We start from the raw sequence: 19,910 nt of genomic DNA on the forward strand, positions 1-19,910 counted from the left end.
GGCTACTCTGGTTTTTTACATTAAAAAATATGCCAGTAAGTGCACTAGTTTTACTAAAATGCACCTTGGTGTGAGCAAATCAAGAAGTGTGTTGACCAGCAATGCACTGGCTATTTCAGCTGCCATATGAGTAACTGAGTGCCTTCATGGTTTGGTCACTACCATGATGTGAAAATGCATTTGATCCAAATCCTGTTGAGCAGAGCGTCAAAACAAACAGCCTGCAGTATAAGTTATTTGGGATAGAGGAAACAGTATTGCATAGGTCATCAAACCCCCTACTTACACTATAAAGAATCTCCACTGCATGGAGCCGTGTAAGAGTCAGAGGGTTCTTGCTGAAGGCCCTGCAAAAGCACAGGCATGTTACCACACTTGCTACTATTGTTACTATTAGAAATGTGTGCTTTTTGGGCAACAGGGAAAATGTTGATTATTATGTGATTCAAACGTGTGTTCTAATTTAGGCTTGTACTTCAGGCGATTTGTTCAGGCTTGAATTGGATAGATTTCAAAGCTAATGTAAACAACTTTCAAATAAATTTGAGCAAGGAATTAGGTAGTTGTTTACAGTTTTAACTTGGCTTTAGACGTAAGCTTTTAAAAAATTGTTATGGCTGAAGCCCTGTGATTGATTGGCGTCTTGTTCAGGGTATTCCTGCCTCGGACGCAGTCTTTCTAGATGGAATCAGACCCACTGCGACCCTGACCAGAATATAGCCATTAATAAAAATAAAATAAAATAAAAATAAAGAGTTAAATATATTGTTTAACTTGGTGTAAGATCTAGATTTAGTTAACACCTACAACAAACAGTTGCTTTTGAATTCTGCCACTGATTAGTTTATAATTAAAAAAGAAAGTAGTTCCTATACATTATATAATCAGATAAAGTGCTATTATTAGTCATGGCTTTTAATTTGTTTAATCATGGCAGCAGGATGTTTTATTGGTTAGTTTGAAAGTGACCTTTCATCTAAGGACAAAGAGCTTTAAATCATTTTGTTCTCGCTGCACGCGGAGGCTTCTGAGAACTAAAAAGGGCTGCACACTTGCGGAAATGAGCACAGCAACAACTGGGCCAGAGCGGCCATGAGATTGGAACAGGTGTGTTAGAGCTGAGCAACACTAACAATACCACACACACACACACTGTAGGAAACAGCAGTGGGACAGGTGGAGAAGGCAATAGAGGCTACAGCATGCCTCAGAATCAGGTTTCAGATCTACCATAGGGTCAGAGACCCTCGCAGCCTTGAGATGAAAAGATGATTTATGAACAGACATAGACAATTGATTATGTATGTTCACTTCTGGGATGCACAGTTGCAACAAAGTCCTTAAGGACCTGCTTTGATCCTCACTTTCAGTTACTATCTGTCAGATGTTTTGCATGTTCTTTCTTGTCCAGTTGTTTTGTTTTCTACACAGAAGTTGTACTAGCTGCTCTCTCTAGGTGTAAGCGTGCAAGTGAATGTGTGTGTTGCCCTTTTTAAGTGCCTTGTGTATTTCTGCCTTGTGCCCAGTGTTTTAGGTGGTGTCAAATTCACAGTGCCTCTGAAAATGATAAAGAATTAAAATCAGTAAAAAAGAACCAATAAAAGAATGCAGGAAAAGAGAACTACTGTACATTACTTTACATTACATTATATAATAAAAAGTAGGTACAACAAAACAAATAAAATATGATCAAGAATGATTGTATTGTGAGAAGAGTTTAAAGACAATGATGTTGCTAGCTATATGTTTTTAAAATAGACCAGGATGAATGTATCCTTGATGGGTACAGTATGTATTATGTAAATGATTGGCTTATTTGTTCAGTCTAACTGTAATGAAAATGCAGACAATAAAACAGCTGTATGTATATTTCTGCTTTGCATTTCTCCCAGTTTTTTCCCTAATTTGTCCCAAGTGTGTTCCAATTTTGTCCCGATGCACAGATGCCAGCACAAAGCAGTACACAAAAATGCATGCATTCATCCGCATGTAACACGTCAACACGCACAGAGTGAGAACACAAGAAAAAAACACTGTGAATCATGCAGCTGCAGCACCCCGCACCATTTAACATGCCTGTGACCTCACACGTCCGGGTCAGTGAATTTAAACGGTGAACAAAGACAAAGCTGGTCCCAGAATGTGAGTCCCCAATTATCTTTTGAATAATCTGCAGGACACAATACTGCAGGTGAGATGTTAGAGCAAGCTTTCAGTTAGCCATTAGCACTTACATACGTACTACAGACCTCAGTTGTTTAGCTTGCAAGATCCTAATGTGTATGATAAAATACAGCCATTAAATCTATAATGTAAAGTCTGTTGCTGTTATTACTACTCTAATATTAACAAGCTATGATAAATCAAAACTTTCACAGGCTGTAAGCTATAAGCACATTGGATGCAACGGAAAAGTATTCACCCAATCATCTGGAGGTTATGAGTTTGAGTCCAAATGATGCCACAAGCTGTTTGGTCTTTCTAGGCAGGAGGGATGGCATTCCTCAGGTGAACTCCAGTGAGTCTCTAGGTGCAGGAATCTATCCCTTGGTATTAATTGGCTTTAGCTTTTAAACTGGCAATTGTGGGCTTTGCATGTCTCAGAGGAAGCACATGCTAGCCTTTCTCTTACAGATTGGTTGCTGTTGTGTGCTGTAGGACATTCTTTTAATAAATGGTAATGATACCATTTGATTTTGGTCAAAACAAAATTGCTATATCTTCTTTATTATTATTATTAATAATAATAATAATAATAATATGTGTATATACATATATATGTAAACGACATGTTTTAAAGTATTTTAAAGTGGCATGATAATTCCCGAGAGCTGTCACAGAAGCAGCTATGAAAGTAACTAATTGTTTGAAATTGATTATACATACTACAAAAAATATGATCAGGTATTAAGAGAGGATTTCATTTTTCCTTTAACGATGTTCTGTAATCATTTGGTAAATAATTATGCAATTGTTGTGGTTAATTTCATTAACATTCTTGATATAACATTTTACCTGCTCCGGCAGCTCCATTGTTGATTATAGTGCTTTACGGAGCTTTACATGTTGTCAGTGGAAGGCAGGTCTGGATTGCAGTCAGGCCTGTCTAGCACCTACAGTACATTCTCTTACTACAGAGCAATGCTGTTGTATCACGTACAGAATGTAGCTTGGCATTGTTTTGCTGAAACAAGCAAGGATGTCCCCAAAACAGGTTGCTCCAAAATTCATATGTTTTAATGCATGTCTAAAGGATCAAAGGTTAAAATGTTAAAAATGTTATGGACTGTATATGGTGAAAAAACTTAAATAAGTCAAAAGAAAATGAATAAATTTAAATATAAAATATATATATTTTGTATTATGTTCTATTGAATACCTGAAAAAGGTAAATCACTGCTTTTGTATTTTATCTACGTCCCACTTTTAATAGGTCTGTAAAATAATGCTATTATTTTATAGGACAGCAAATCTGAAAACCTCAGGTTCAGCTAAATGGATTTTTATTGTATAGTTTGGTGACTAAGTCACTTCTCATTCATTTTGAATGATATTTCTTCTTTTCATCCATATACCACCTACTTTCTGCAGGCCTTATGACTAAGAGTTAGTGGGTCAAATGGGGCCTTGGGGCAAAGCAACCGCTGGGGCGAGTCACAACCCCCACAGGAGAATAACATGACGCAAGTGAAAACAGATGTGTCTAAAATTATATTAATATCCAATTTCATGTCCAAGAAACATGCACACTATAGTCATATTGGTGCTTCAGTAAAAGAAACCATACTGAAACATCATAATAATTCATTGAGGTAAATGTTTAATTCACAATTAATTCATATTTAGCTACTATATACAGTACTGTAAAAATCCATGTCATTACATGGTTTTGAATAATTAAAAAACATTATATTACACAAAAATGTCAAACCATGTTATTTATTACCTATATTAAAAAATAACCTATTATTTATATCCTTGCAAGAAGCACACTTTCACTTCAGCTTACAAAAAGATGACTTAAAGTTCTGCCCAAGACTTTTTTAACATAGAGTGACATTTATTATTCCCTTAATAAAGTTACCAGGTTCTGAGACAGCAAAACAATTCAATACCACACTATCACCATGTTTGGCTTTTGACTTAATGTTGTTACTGTGATATGCTGTATTTTCTTTTTGCTAGATCTAATAAGAATGTATTAAATGATTTAGGTGTTAAGTTGTTGCTTAGCCCTTACATTTTTTTCTACAGGTCAGCCACTCTTAAGTAGATTTTCCACATTTCTTTGTTTCCACTATTTGGTGATAACTGCTCTGTGATTTCTTAAGTTTCTATAGCTTTAGATATTTCTAAGCTCTTAAGTACTCTCCCTAAATTGCTGATGTCAGGGTTGCCTCCAGGGTTCAGGACTGGATCTTTGGCTCTGGTTTATCTATTTGAGGAATTTGCTATGTTCTTCCTGTGTCAACATTGGCTTCCTCTGAGCTTCAGTTTTCTCCCACTTTTCAAAAACATGCCAGTAAGTGGAGTGACTACTGTTAATTGGTATAATGGTACAAGATATCTAGATAGAATGTAATGTTGGTGCCTCAGACTAATCACAGACGTATCTGTAAGGTGTGTGGAATTTGTCTTGTTCTTATTAACCACATAAACTGCATAATTTTTGGGCCGTTACTACGTTGAAGTGTGTGTTCCAATCACAAGGAACAGTTGCAGAAATCTTTGAAACTCCAGGACTAACATAAATGTTCTGTAGCAGTGTATGTACACTTTTGACTTTAATAGGTTTTTTTCTCTAATTAATGTCTTTCACATATTTCTGTTCAACTACATACTGTAAAATCTACTGCTAATGCAATGTAAAGCACAAAACCAGAAATCTAAACGTATGTCAAAGCTCCAGCAGGTGGCAGAAATGTAGCACAGCTCATTGATATTGATGCTGTGGTGTTTAACTGGCTTTGGAAAATCTTCCTCCCAGGTTAATATTAAGGTTGGCTCATTTTGAGCAAAAAAAAAACTAAGGCTTTTCGTTTTTTTTTATTTTTTATTGTTTAGGTTTCTGGCAAGGCAATTTTTATCTGGAGAACAGTTGGAATTCCCATGTGGAAAGTTGAACACAAAGTGTGTGTTTGTCATTAATTATTGTTCAGTATCGTGTACCATGAAACACGAAATGGCATTTAGATTGGGTAAAGAGCTAGGAGGCTTTTCCACAAACACAAACATCTGTCCTATAGCACGTCAAGTGGCTTATTCATTTGCAGCTGATGCTAATTTGGGCCAGATTACTGTATGCTAAAAACAGCAATATCAGTCTGTATTCTGTACTCAAATCCATATACACCAGTAAATAATAGTAGCAATAAAACAAGGTATCTCAACAGAAAATTGTCATATCCATTAATAGTGGTGCCTTAAAAGTCAATGAATGCTGGTTTACCACAATGAGTCTATAAAAATTAGTCAACATCCTCTACAACCAGGACTTGTGGTGGTAACTGCGACTAATGCAGGAATAACTTAAAACGGTTAATAAAGAGTCTGAAAGGCAGATTTTAGAAAAGCCTTTTTAAGCAATTTAAAGCAATTGCTGTAAATAAGGAAATGACAAAGCAGAAGACAACATAAGCACATTCGTAGTCTGTAGATGACTGTAAAACCATGATATGGTCATATTTTACCTGCAAACAGAAGGTAAATATCCTCTTTTGCATATTTATGCAAAGTAGAAACAAAATAGAGTACTGAATGATTTTCCTTTTTTTTTTAATTTTGTCTTTATTTGGAAAAAAGTGTTCAATCTATTCATCTGTCTGTCTGTCTTTTGTAGAAAGAAGTCCACTGAAAAAATCCCTCTCTATTCCTGCCCAGCTGGCTTTTTAACAGTCAGCCAAAAAAGAGGACCCCTTATAGACAAACAGTGACCTCAATTCAATTTGTCTATTGATCTGAACACTACACACTGGGAAGTGCAGTCACGGTGCCTTGCCCTTGTGACTAGCATTCACGTTTAAAAGCAATAGCCGCAGGCCATCTTTATTAATCTATTTAACATACAGAACACACTTGTGTTGGTACCGTGCCCCTCTACCTCAGACTCACTATAGTACGTTCATGTCTTTCAGCAAATTGAAACCATGTCATAACAGATTGAGGTGCAGAGGTTAAACGTGAGTGACTGTTTAGTCAGGGCCAAATGCTGCAATCTGTTTGTTGGTGATAGTGGAGTCTGGAACTATTAGAACTAGGTGTGAATGATTTATAGGCAGAGATACAAGGTTTGGCATGTCAATTGTAGGCTTTCTTGGACTCTGTTCTGCTTAAAGAACCTTAATTCACCTGAATGAACAATTTATATGTTGGGTCGTATATGCTAGTGACAAATGGGCAAAGGTAAAAGATGCACTATATATATTATGATACACTATATATGTATTGATTAAATGCCCACCCAAACTCTACTGTACATATGTACAGTAAATGTGAATATAAACCATATGTACCACATGTGGTTTATATTCATAGCAAGATAACATTCATGGGACAGGCACGGGAGAGGTCACTGTGTCCGGCTGGGACTGACAGCTTTGAAATGAAAGCATAACTCATCCTCATATAAGCTGTCCTCAAAGACATAAGACAACCTGCATGATAGAAAAGTGGGGGTTGGAAAAGAACAAAACCGGTTACATGTCTCCAATTGGACTGAAATGACAAAAAATATAAACAGCGAACTTTAAAACTACAACTACTACTACTAACTCCACTGCTACTACCACTACAGCTGCCAATAATAATAATATCTAAATAAAATCTGCAAATGGCTATTTAATTCTTTAAGTCATCTCAGTTTTTTTGCAGTGTGCAATGTTCTCCTACTGTCCACACTGTCTTTTTCCAGGTTCTCTGATTTACCTCTCCACTACATACAAAATGGCAAAGGTTTACTCTAAAACATCTACTGACTGATTCATTATTTAATTAAGTCTGTTTTGATACTGAAATAAGTTTGACAGAGGACGAGGCTGTGTTTCAAACCAGTATTTGCTAATTAGTGGATGCTCCATATTAAGTGAGGAACAAGAAAACTCCACACACAAAGGACCAGGACCGCTCCACTCCAACAGTGCTACCCACTGCACCACTATGCCACCCTCTCCCATTTCCATTACTTTTTATTAGTTGTACCATATAACAGTATTTGTACTTTAACAGGCAAATACAAAATAAATCACTTGTCTGTTTAAGTTTCCTTGTTTAAGAAACTTTTGATCTTGAATAATTTTAGTTGTAACAAATAATTCCAGTAACAAAAACCAGAAACAGTTTAATGTTGTGAATGAAAACTTTTATTTCACTGATTCTTTTCTTTCAAACCTAAAATACAGAAAAAACTCTTATAGAAATATTCTGTGAACTAATATAACAGGTCGTGCTTTCTTAGGCCCCTGTGGTTTATACATCCAAGTGTTGCCTTTAAAAGCTGTAGTGCCATGTTACAACTGTGACAGCTGAACTTCAACAGACTCGAACAAAATGCTAGAAAAATTACAAAATACTGTTGCTTCATATAGCTTGGAGTTCTGTTCTTAAGAGCCGACTATATGTTTAGCTGAGGTCCCGACTGATATATTGTTTTGTGTTTTGCTTAATAACATAAAAAAAATATGGACTAAGACCTTTTTTGGCAACTATATTGTTTCTACCTACCTGTGCTAGTTTTTTGGTGGTAGCTGAAAAGAGCATAGAGAAAATGGGTTGACTGAAGTGCCTCTTTCATGTTTTAAATTCCTTCAGAGACCTAAAATAACACTGAGACGAATACAAACTTTTGTCACCAATACTGGCACACAGTTCTCATACCATTTTTGATTTGGCAATGGCTCTAAAGCTGGCTTACATATTCAGTCTCACTTGTCACTTTACTAACCAGCTTTAATGTTTCTCACATAAATGCAGTACAGCTGCACACTTTCTGAGTTCTTCAGTCTCTTTAGGATAAAAGTTCTCTTTAAACCCCACACAGACCAAATGTCTCAAAATCTCCTGGTAAAAAAGATGCCCACTTTGGTATCTGCTTTAATGGCTTCTGGTTTGTTTAAAAATCAGAAATGGACTCCGAAAATTACTTGTCAGTCAGCACTGATGCAAGCTCTCAGTCACGATCGTAAACATTACAGAGCGACTGCTGAACAGCTCTCGTGAGTTCCATTCCCAACCACAGACTTGACTGTTGGCTCATTTGAATGTCAAACAGATGCTGATGAGAACTAGAAGATGTTCTGCTAAGGATGAGGTCAAGGCCCGTTCTCATTGTAGTGAAGGGAAAGTGGCCGTTCTCTCTGGACGGGCATGTAGGGCCAGTTGTAGCTAGAACCAGAAAGCAGCATGTCCCTGAGCAGTGTCTCAATTGGTGTTTTGCCCACTAGGCGCACAAAGAAGAGCTGCTCGATGACGGGCGATGAGACGATGCGCAGTGACGGAAGCCGCAGCAGCAGTCGCCCGAAACGGTTGGGCTGGTTGGGGTACTGGTTTCTTACATACTCCTCAAGGGCACACTGAGACTTCTCCTGTATGCTCTCCACATGGGCAACATCTGACAGACCCATAGCATCTGAAAAAAGCCAAGAGGAATTGAAAATGAGGTTAGTACATACTTGGCACTTTTGAGAGCAGAGAAAGGACGGCTTAAAATTTAATTTAATTATTATTACAGACAATGAGTCATGATATAATTTAATGTAAACATCTTAAAGTTGCATATGAAATCTAGCTTCCTAAAAATGAACTGAACTCAGTATCTGGTTTATTACAATTTAAACAGTCAAAACATAGCCAAAAAGCCTTGTCAACAAAACAATAATAAAATATGTCTCCAACATCTCAGAACTGGTACTGTGAGAGCTCTATCCACAGGTATATCCATTACAAAATGACTACAATTAATAGAAGCATTCTTATAAAGTGAGGAATTCAGCTTAATTTAAAGAAGTCAGTCATTTGATTAGGCTATGCCAAATATAATACCATATTAATTTTTAAATAAACAACCTTCTGCATGGGTGTAAACATTATTAGGACTGTTTCTAATTTGCTCCCCCAGTGATGCATTTCTAATCTGAACTCCGTGACTGCTGAGTTTTAGTTCAGAGAAACAAAAGACATTTTGTTGATACTTCTGTGAAGATTACCCCACCCATTCCCAGCTACAGGAAATACATAACTCTCATGTATGTCCTTGTTGCAGTGGCTCACATAAAGATGCTGTAAGTAATTGTACGTAATATCTTGGAGGGAATGGGTAATGCATCAGACTCAATACAATACTGGTGCTGGAAAATGTGTGTGTGTGTGTGTGTGTGTATGTTTCTTCTGAGGTTAACTGTGTGATAGCAGGTTCGCTCTCATTTCCTTTGTGTTGTGCGGTAAGGGCACGCATGGACAAGCCCCTACCGCTACTACTCCAGGCAAAAGGTGGGGCCAACATTAGACCCCTGGCGGGAGGTTTGGGCCAATCGTGGTGGGGTGCAAAGCCCTCTGGGAAGGAGGCGACGGGTTATGTAGGTCAGGACTGGGCTGCATCAAATCCCTCTTACTGTAACCAAGCATGCATAATTCAGGCGTGTTGGTGGGAGTAGGGGGGAGGGGCGAGAGTCTGCCCAGCTGGTTTCAATAATAGATACAAGCATGAAGAACTGAAGAAACGAGCTCATGGCACATTAGGGAGTGTGTGTTTCTATTGTAGAACTAGGAAAGTGTGTGTTGTGGGAGTTGGGAATAGCAGGAAACAATGTGCTTGAAGAACAGATCATAAGTGGAGGTCTGGAAGATGAGCATGTGAGGTCCAGCTAGTGACCTATCGCTCTGTACTTGGATGACTTTGACTGGGTTTGGTGGATAATATGTACAGTATTCTGAGCAATGTCACATTTTCTCCACCCATGAAGAAATACACTAGATAATAAAAATCCCAGCTTGTGTGTTTTTCTTCAGTTAAGAATCAGTTTAGAATTCCTTACTGCTGCATAAACCTGAAACTTAATAATATACTTTATCAACTTCAACACATATGAATATAAACTGCACTTAATACCCGTGCCTGGGCCCTCGTATCGCACTAGAATAGGTTTAGCTTGTGTCCTGCCTGCAGTGTAAGGGTTATTCCCACCAAATACATTTACCAGTGCTGACTTGGACATACCTTTATTATGACAGATTCAATTAGTTGTTTATCACAGCTGTGAGTGTTTTACTGACTTCACATTTTACCACTGCAGTAAACCAAGTGTAACAGAGGAGGCTTTTCGAGTGCTTGTGTACAGTTACTATGCATCTTTAAATCTTAAGCACATTCTGTGCATCCTTGTATACAAGTCAGTGTGGTCTGATTAGCTGAAATAGAAATAAGCTTCATGCTAAGGATAAAATTTTTGCAAAAGGTTATTCAGTATTCAAGGCTCAGAAGTTAAGGTACCTGACCAGTAATCAGAAGGTTGCTGGTTAAAGCCCCACCACTGCCAAGTTGTCACAGTTGGGCCCCTGGGCAGGGTTCTCAACCCTCAATTGCTCAAATTGTTTTCAATGATAATTGTAAATCACTTTGGATAAAAGCGTCTGCTAAATGCAGAAAATGTAAGTGTAAGTAAAGCAGGCTTAATTATATTCAAAATGTAGTACATTTCATTCACAAAACTCAGTAGTATTTTTCAATACTTCTTGCAAGTGTTTCTCCTGCAACTCATGACCTTTAACTATGTTTGAATTTGAAGCAAAAACAGTGAGTTGCTTGCATTGACATTCCCCTACTAAAGGGGTCTTAAAATCCCTTAATCTTCAAAAGTACAACTGTAGCTTTAATTATTAAGTCAATCTGCTATAGCAGGTGATTCTTACCTGAAGTAAACAGCACAATGGATTTAAGGCAGGAGTACTCAGCAGTGTCCACCTGCAAGGCCTTCAGCTTCTCCACCTGCTCCTGAAAGACGCGGATATGGTCCATGAAGGCCACCACGCGCTCGGCCGACATAGGGGAGGCATGCAGGCCAGCAGCAGCCAGCAGGGGTGCTACATGTAGTGGCATGGAACACTGCGCAGCATTTAGCACAAACAGCTCGCTCCACGACATCCGCAACAGTGCCACCTAGAAGCCAACAACACAGTGATGAGGACATTTTCAATAATTTTTAAGAGTGAGATCAAGTTGTCAAGGCATCTCTGCCCTGCTATAGGCACAACAGATCTCCTCTAATACCATAACATAAAAAAGCACTATAAAACAATCCTGTGAGTCCATGAGAGTATTGTTTTGGATTCAAATGTATCAAAACTACAAATTCTCAATGGTACTCTGGTGAATTTACCTGGTCCATAAGTTGCAGGTCTGGAAAGAAGGGAATGTTCTTGGCCCACTCTACAGCGCTGAAAAGAAGACGAGCCGCTAACTCGCAGATATTCTCGATGCCCATCAGATTGTTTGACTGCATGCACTGAGCACCATAGCGGGACGTGGGGTATGGCTCCGCTCGCAGCAACAGTGAGATAAAGCCTGACAGGTAAGGCTGTCCATTGTAAGGGTCATTTCCATTGGCTAGGTACTGGCCTGGACTTGACTGAGAGCTGGACATGCGTCCTCGCTGGACAGCTGAAGATAAAAGCAGAAGAGAGCACAAATAATGTAAACAACTGGAAATACTAAAAGTATTGATATAGTTATTAAATAATGCATTCATACAACAATTGAGGTTTGATTTACTAGAAATTTATAGATATTTTCCGAAAGACAAAAACCTTATTTACGCTGTGGAAAAGATTTATCCAAATTATCCTGCTGCTGTATGGGGTTCTATAGGAGATAAAACTAAAAAAATTCCTCCTTTGCTCCATATCAATGAGTAATGAGTGAGCAAGTGCTTTCTAAAGTGGAATGGTTTTTCACACCTCCTCCTGACAAATGGATCAGCTGGAGGCCAAGGGCCAAACGGACCATTTTTGCCACCATACACTCAAAGGCCATTTGGAAAACACCTGTTCGGCCATGCCGCTGTCTAATAACTCCATCTACTGTTACATACAATGATCACGGACAGAACAGACAGAGAGGTGGAAGGAAAACCTGTCCCATTTGCTCCTAGAATAGAACAGCTGTGTCGCTTAAGGACTGCAAAGTATGGCAAGGGTCATGCCCTTCTGCCTAATCAAAGTAGAGATTAGTGTTAATTATCACGTTGCTTTCAGACGTCATGTTGAAAACAGATACTGTACTGTAGCAAACAGAAAAGTCCACCCTAGACAAACCTATTATATTTCTAGTGACAATAATAGATGTCAGGACGGATTTGTGAATTCTGGGGTGAAGCTCTAAAATAATTTTTGACCAGGTCATACTAACTTTAATTACACTGTTTATTGTCAAGATTATAATATATACATTGTCTATAAATTACATCAATAGTTTACATATGTGTTAAGTAAAGCATATGCACAAATGAGCAGCAACCCTGTTGAGTTGTACCAGCAGATAAATTAAGTCTTCTACAGGAGTCAGGCCTACTCAAGCCAATAATAGAAATGTGACATGGTACAAGAACCAGGGCAGTACAAATACCACTATGGAAGAGTCAGGGGACTGAGCACAACACTGCTAATGGCTCACGGCTGAATCAAACTGTAAAAAGGTTAAAGGATGAGTCTGGGGAAAAATAATGATGGATTCTGATCCTGCATAGGGCTAGAAAAGCAAGCCAGACATTAGGGAAGGCTCAGGGTTAAGCCTGACACTGGGGAAAGCTCAAGAACTGAGACAGATGGTCAGGAGGGTTTAGGGACCAGGTCTGACACTGGGAAGGGCTTAATGAATGTGCCTGACAATGGGCTGGAGACACTGGCGTGTCCAACACTGGGAGAGGTTCAGGGACTTTAGCCTGATTTCAGGTGAAGTTTAGAGGCTCATATCAAAAGTCCTGTAAAATAGGTGTCTAAATAGGCTTGCAGAGCCACATCAGGCTGACTTTATTGTCAAGAAAGCCAACATGAAAATGTGGGAAGATGGAATGGACATAAAAGTTTATAAAATACCAGAGATCAGATGTAAGGACTAATTCTGGTACAAATCAAAACTCTTCTCATACACTATATCATATATTTATTGGAGTGGTAGTGGATGCCACATCCCTGCACATTTTGATCCAACAAAACAATTTACAGTAAAGCTTTACACTGTGAACATTGTCTCAGACAGGAGATGGGAAATGCTTAGTAAGAGGTCAAAGGCTACAGTCCAGATAAAAAGGTGACGGAGTATGTGGGGAAAAATTGGCCTTGTTCCAGTTTCTGTGGGTGGCAAGTGGTGGCATGGAGCCAGCAATCTGAGCAAGACTCTTTACATAGGAAACTTCAAAGTGACAGGCAGATACTCTAAAATACTAAGTCAATCACCCCAGGCTTCTTCTACAATAGGTAGAAAGAACAGGGCTTTAAAAAGGTGAATCAGGTGGAAAATTTTAAATTCATGTCTGGACTGGAGCTGTGCAACACAACAGGGGGGCTTTTCCTGACCTTATAACCCTACATTAAAAACACATGTGAACACACTGGGGGTTGACAATGCAGCACATGATCTGCAGAACTGTTTATTTTACCAGTAGTCATCTGTTCTTTCCAGGTGACCTAAACCCTAACAAATTCCTGTAAATATGATGTCATTTCTGCTACAGATTCCACTGAACAAAGTTCAGTGAGTCATAATAGGAATGACCCTGAACACAGAAGTGTTGTCAGTTCACTGTTGCCTGATCCATGTCCTTGTGCTTTATTTGATGGCCATGTGAACAGTCAAATGAAGTAGGGGAAAAGGATGTCCGGTCTGTGCAGTTGAATACAAATTTGCCCTAGTGTTTAAGCTTTTATTCTAAATCAGAGCAGTACTGATGGCACATTTTTGTGAAAAATAGAAATATGCAATGCATGGGGCCTCAAGTCTGGGACAGAGAACCTTTGTGCCAAATAAGTTAAATGAGGTCAAATGGTAGTGAATCTGACTTTTGACACTTTGAATCCATTGATGACGTCTATCTCTGCAACATGAAGACACTTTGTGTGAACAGATTTTGGCCAACAGGCCTTTGCACATCCTATAATAGCAACCGCCACATGGTGTTCTAATGGAGCACTGATGAATTAATAAGGAAGTATGCAAAACACATTGTGGGAAGGTGGGGAAATCTCTAGCTATAGGTCAAGTGTCTTAGCAACTCGACTTCCCCATTTTTCTCTTGCTCCCACTCTGCCTTTTTTTCTGGTGTTCTATTTTTTCCAACCCTAAGTTCCACACAGTGAGTGAAGGATAATATGAAGGATTTCATATGAACTAGTGACAAAATAAGGAGGGTTAAGCTGATAATGTGGGCGCATTCTAAGAAACCGCTATTTGAGGCAAGATAATTAGGACACTGCCAAACACGCCTGAGCCTGGAGGAAATGTTTTAAGAAACATTCTAATAATGCCAGGAGTTCATATTATAAAAATTAAGGATAAAAAATGAGTAAGTCTTCCTCTGTTGAGCTAACTGCATGAGTAGCAAGGTGATATTAACCCAAACCCTGCTAAGAGCTGTCACATTTGGACTTTGTCTTAAACCTGTCTATTATTAATGTTTACCTTCCATTGACCTATATCTCACCTCTTGTTACGGGTCACAGGATGAGGCCTCTGTATGTGAGTGAATGCTGGAATTTCAGCACTAGCATGTGTACGTTGTTATTATTCGCATGCTGGCCTACCAAGATGTTTTTTTTTTTACACTGTTACACTTTTACACTTATATGCATTAGAGCACTTACTATGAGCTGAAAGAACTGTTGACTAGAGTCTCAATGGACATAACTGACAAGAAAATGTAAGACAGATCATGAGTAGAGCCTTTTGTATGGGAATGCCAAACTTCATCCCGTCTATATCTATATCCTTGCCTTAAAAAAGGTCATGCATGGCATTACATGCGGGACATTCCAGCAAACGAACACACACTTTGCTCAAGGCCACTGTCAGCCGGTCACACTTGCTCTTTCTCCATCACATGAGCCCTCTGTCAGACTAGAATGTCAGTCATGTCAAAGAGGAGCCTAAAGTGCGAAAACAGGTAGAGCAGTTGAGAAGCTTGGTGTTGTGCCAAAAGGGAAGCAAAGCTCACAAATCTGTCCTTTGACCTATTTTTGTTAAATCACACAATGTTCAAACCCATCCGGGGTTTTGTCCGTCTGTCCAAAGCTCTCTTATGTAAAAAACATATACAGTACATATAAAAAGCAGAAAATGGTGTTCCAGGAACAAGGTTAAACTGAGAGTATTTGTGAGGCATAATGAAGCCTGTGTCATGCTTCAGGCCCATTCATCAGCAAACACGTGATTTGTCAGTAGGAGTAGTGAGTGGGATTTCTGAACACTTCAGATTACAAAGAACTTACTGAATCGACTCGCTTCAGAAACAATCATAAACTTCACAATAATTCTGTCACGCCCTTTTGAGGATGGTCCTTCGGAGACAAGTGGCCTATTTGTACGTCTATTAATCATATCTATTGATGTAATCATATCTATTGATTTCAACAACTACACACGTCACTCAAGCAGTATTTTGAGACTCATCAAAGATATTTTATAACCTTTAAAGACATGTAAAGTTAGTCAAAATTATATGATCTTAGATTTTTTTAGGGTTACCACAATATGTTCAGTAAAATAAGTTTAATAAAAACTTTTTATGACAGTAGTTCAACAAATCAGTCATTTCTAATGTTGGTATTTAGGCCAGATTTGTTCCAGTCCATTGTGAGTAAAGTCTTTTCTAATAGATAATGATATGTATAAAATAGATAGACTTTTACACAGATTTATAGATAATTATTATATGTTAAGCATCTTAGCAGGTTTAACCACAGTTTTAAATATCATTCCTTTATTTACATAAAGGCCTATTAGTTCACATTCATGTGATGTAACTGGTGCATTTAGATGTATTTTAGTCAATATATATGTCCAGATTGGTAACTTAATATCACCATTGGAGCTGATACTGGCCTTACTGATCAGAATCAGTAATTTAACATATTTTCTGATTTCATACACAGACTTAATTTCTCAACATGTGGCTCATAAGCCTTTTGTGGCTTGTTATACATTAATGATCTGTGCCGCATACAAGACCGGATTTAGTTTACTGTTGTGACCCAGTGCTACCCAGTTAACAAGAAAAGTGGACAACTGTTCTCAAATGTCATTAAATAAAAAATTACAAACATAGTAAACATAGAACACAAACTATCTGAAAGCCTGTCCCTATCACATTTTGAATAACTTGCTTGATAAAAATGGACTTGGTTACTGTGAAGATGTCAGTATCAAATCAATCCTCTATCAGCAAACACTCTGAGCTCTAATATCTGTATTTTATGAGAAATAAACAAAAGCTGCAATCAGGATACCAAGTCAATTTACTTTTATATAATGCCTATAGATTAGCACAGAAATTAGAAATGCATGTATACAAGGTACTTCTCTGTTTCTCTTATCTATTTCTTGTAAGGCAACACTACATAGTTCAGAGGAAGCTTAACTAATTTATGAACACAGGACGGAGTGAGAAGAATATCTGTAAGCCAAAAGTTTACATACACACAAGTATATTTTCAGAAAACAATACAAGACAATACAATAAATCAATATGCGTTAATAGTCTAGTGCAAAATTTAAAAAAGCTTGACAATGTGATTGTCTAATAACAGCTGTATCAAATGTGGCTCTAATGCAGGTAACCAGACTCAGTTAAAATCAGTCCATTTATAGCAGTCAATTCTACTAATGAAATACAAGAAAAAATCCTGGCTGCACAAAGAAACAGACTAAGAACAACAACAAAAAAACAATATAGATGTCCACTCAGCATGACAAATTTAAATTAAATGTTAAAAGTTAAATCAGGACATCAGGAATGATTATTCCCTACTGCAGAACACTAAAAGAGCAACCACACAAACAGTACATCTACCATACTTACCCTATGTGATTTGTAATACACATAATACAACAAATGGTGTTTACTGGGTCACTTTGGATGCAGGCAAAGAGCAAAACAACCAAAAAACTTACTCCTTTATCAATGCTCTTCATATCCTGTGGGGATTAAGATCTGACCTGACAAAGTGACATTGTCCACTTTATTAGGACATAGTGGTTTTTCATTCCACTTTAACCCTACAAAGTGACATTTAGATTCACTTGATAGCCTCAGATAAGCTCGGATGTGTTTGATTTTTTTCGTGTATTTATATTTGATGATAGACAGGTAATAGATTGGTTTAATTCATATTGTTACATCTGGTTAATGCACACAATGAATAATTTACGTAAAGAAGTAGATTTACCCATTTTTTTCAATATAGTGCCATACATTTTTTAGTAATTTTATACTCAGACAGAAAGTTTCACAATTTATTCACATCATGGTTATTAAACTAATGTGAAAAGTTGGTATGGCAAGTGTTCATGTATTTGGTATATCTCTGATCATGGTATAAAAACAACTATTACAGTTCTGTTACTGTAAGACCTCAAAAAGAAGTGAGGACTATTTTAATGTCTCATTTTTTTGTAACCATAATATGACTATTTTGCAGTACTACACAAGCCAACCTTACTTAAAATATTATAATTAAACCCTATTAAACTACTGTATAATAAATATGAACAATTAATCAATATGTTAAATAGAACTGGCAAATATTTGCCATTATATTTATTTATTGGAGTAAATAGAGCTTTTTATTTCTTTTAGCCCACAAAACCCAAACCAAATACACTCGATATTGTCTCAAAATATTGTTGTTTCAGATATAAACTGCTGCATCACATGATTTCAATAAAAAAAGGAGTTACTTTTAAGTTACACCAACTACAACCAAAGTTGAATACAGTTTAGTGATCCTAACTGTCATCACGTCATTGAGAAGTCACAATTAGATAAAATAGCCAGCATTAAAATAATTATGCAGTAGAATTGGTTTGCAGTTTTTTATGGACACTTAAAATAACACAACAGAATAATTAGTTTAATTTAACTTTAGAACAAACTTTTACCCTGAAAATGCTTACACAACTGTTGAGATGGATTTAGCTATATACTTAAACACTACATTTATGTGTATTTAATTGTCACTTACAACAAAACTACAAGATTAATCTAGAGGTAAAATTACACACTAGCTTTAATTTGATTGTAATATATAATACTATTTTACTAATAAACTTTTTAGCCTATTTGGGTGAACAGCTGCAGAACGTAATTATGTACAGAATATTGTGTCTATTTACTATGAATGTTAAATTATACTTAAGAATTTTAAGATATGTATTGCAGATTAAATAGCTACACATCAACCTATATGGGACATAATGTTTTCTTAATTGCAATGACATTTTAAACAGAAGTTTGATTATCCTCAATAGTTAATGCAGCCTTGACGTTGTTTAAACCCATTTAGTTTACTTGATTACTTAGTAGCCGATAACAAACTAGATAATAACATCAGCAATTAATTGATCCCCACTATCATGGCATCATTAAAAGTAATCAAGTCGAACTCACCTTCTCTCCTCATGCCCACTTTAAGGCATTTCTTGAGGCGGCAGTACTGGCACTGGTTGCGGTGGTGCTGGTCCACAGGACAGTCCCGGTTCCCGCGGCAGCTGTAGGTCAGGTTGCGTCGCACAGAGCGCTTAAAAAAGCTCTTGCAGCCCTCACATGTGAACTGGCCGTAGTGTTTACCGCTCGATTTGTCCCCGCACACCATGCAGTCCACGTTGGTAAGCTTGTCTGCTCCCAGCGCGTCGGTCCCCGGCGTGGAGCCGGACGGGGTGGTAGGGGCTCCGCCGGGCTCCTGGCCGCACATCTGCAGCTGAGAGCTGGGGTCTGCTGCGATGCTTTCCTGCCACTGGTTTACTACCATTGCCATGCTATCCCGTAGCGTTGTGGGTTAAATGTTAAATCTGCTTGCGGGACCCCGTTACGCCGGAGATTGCAAATCCAACGCGTGCGTCCGTCGAGATTTTTGCTAGATTTAAAAATGATTCACCAACAAAAAAAAGTTTTTTCGTAAAAATAAATAAGCCCTTGTTTATTTTAATGATGAAGGTCGTAAAGTTTGTAATGTGCGCGCAACGGTGACATGATCAAAAGTCCAGAACGCGGCTCCTTAGCGCACAAACTAGACGCAAAGATGTGATCTGTCCAGAGTTTGTGTTGCATGCGCAAAAGTTTCTGTTCCAAGGCAAAGTCCAGTTTAAACTTTCACGCATTTCAGACGTTTAAAAAAAATGTCAGGAGAGATTTTATTCTTAACTCATTTTACAAAACAGCGCAAAACATGCATGCAAAACAAGCAGGTAATTAAACTCGCATGCGCGCTCCCCGTAGCAACGCGTTGAACGTCCTTAAACCTCTAAGTCTATAAAAGTTTCACGAACAATTCGTGAACCACAATACTGCAAACGTGGTAAAGTAGTAAAGTAATTCTGCGATAAGAAATCGAGGTTCTCGCTAAAGACGCGCTGCTCATCCGCCAGCTGTCAGTTCACCTCTCGTACTCCCGAGTTCGGCGAAAGTGACACTAAACAGCCGTAGCTGTCCAAGCCCCGCCCATTAAGTTTCAAATTAGGACATACTCGCCATATTAGGACATACGGCTCTCATTAGAGGCGTGGTCAAACTCCAAAACCGAGCACTTATTGGTTGTTGGTAGTGCATGTGTAGCTGGTGGCTTTCCTGTTAAAGTGATTCCATTAAGTAAACAGGCATCAAGTTAATTTAAAGTTTTTTTGTAATATAATATAAATTATCTTTATGCCTTAA

The 19,910-nt window shown here is 37.9% G+C and overlaps 1 protein-coding gene across 1 annotated transcript; it reads right to left on the reverse strand.

The window, feature by feature from the left end:
- Positions 1-7,335: 7,335 nt before the first annotated feature.
- On the reverse strand, positions 7,336-19,592 carry nr2f5 (nuclear receptor subfamily 2, group F, member 5). Its single transcript, XM_062985327.1, has 4 exons — positions 18,648-19,592; positions 11,370-11,650; positions 10,903-11,149; positions 7,336-8,623 (listed from the first exon to the last, which is right to left on the reverse strand). The coding sequence occupies exons 1-4, from the start codon at positions 19,012-19,014 to the stop codon at positions 8,307-8,309; spliced, it is 1,212 nt and encodes a 403-aa protein (XP_062841397.1). The 5' UTR covers positions 19,015-19,592; the 3' UTR covers positions 7,336-8,306.
- Positions 19,593-19,910: the final 318 nt, after the last annotated feature.

Source organism: Trichomycterus rosablanca, chromosome 23 (genome assembly GCF_030014385.1).
Source record: "Trichomycterus rosablanca isolate fTriRos1 chromosome 23, fTriRos1.hap1, whole genome shotgun sequence".
NCBI classification, from domain to species: Eukaryota; Metazoa; Chordata; class Actinopteri; order Siluriformes; family Trichomycteridae; genus Trichomycterus; species Trichomycterus rosablanca.

Bases quoted from the DNA above. Each gene is read 5' to 3' on its own strand.
- nr2f5 (XM_062985327.1), bottom strand. From the start codon at position 19,014: ATGGCAATGGTAGTAAACCAGTGGCAGGAAAGCATCGCAGCAGACCCC. The intron at 11,651-18,647 runs GTGAGTTCGACT...TTTTATCTTCAG, and splicing joins AGTGGGCATGAGGAGAGAAG to CTGTCCAGCGAGGACGCATG. The intron at 11,150-11,369 runs GTAAATTCACCA...GTTGGCTTCTAG, and splicing joins ACCTGCAACTTATGGACCAG to GTGGCACTGTTGCGGATGTC.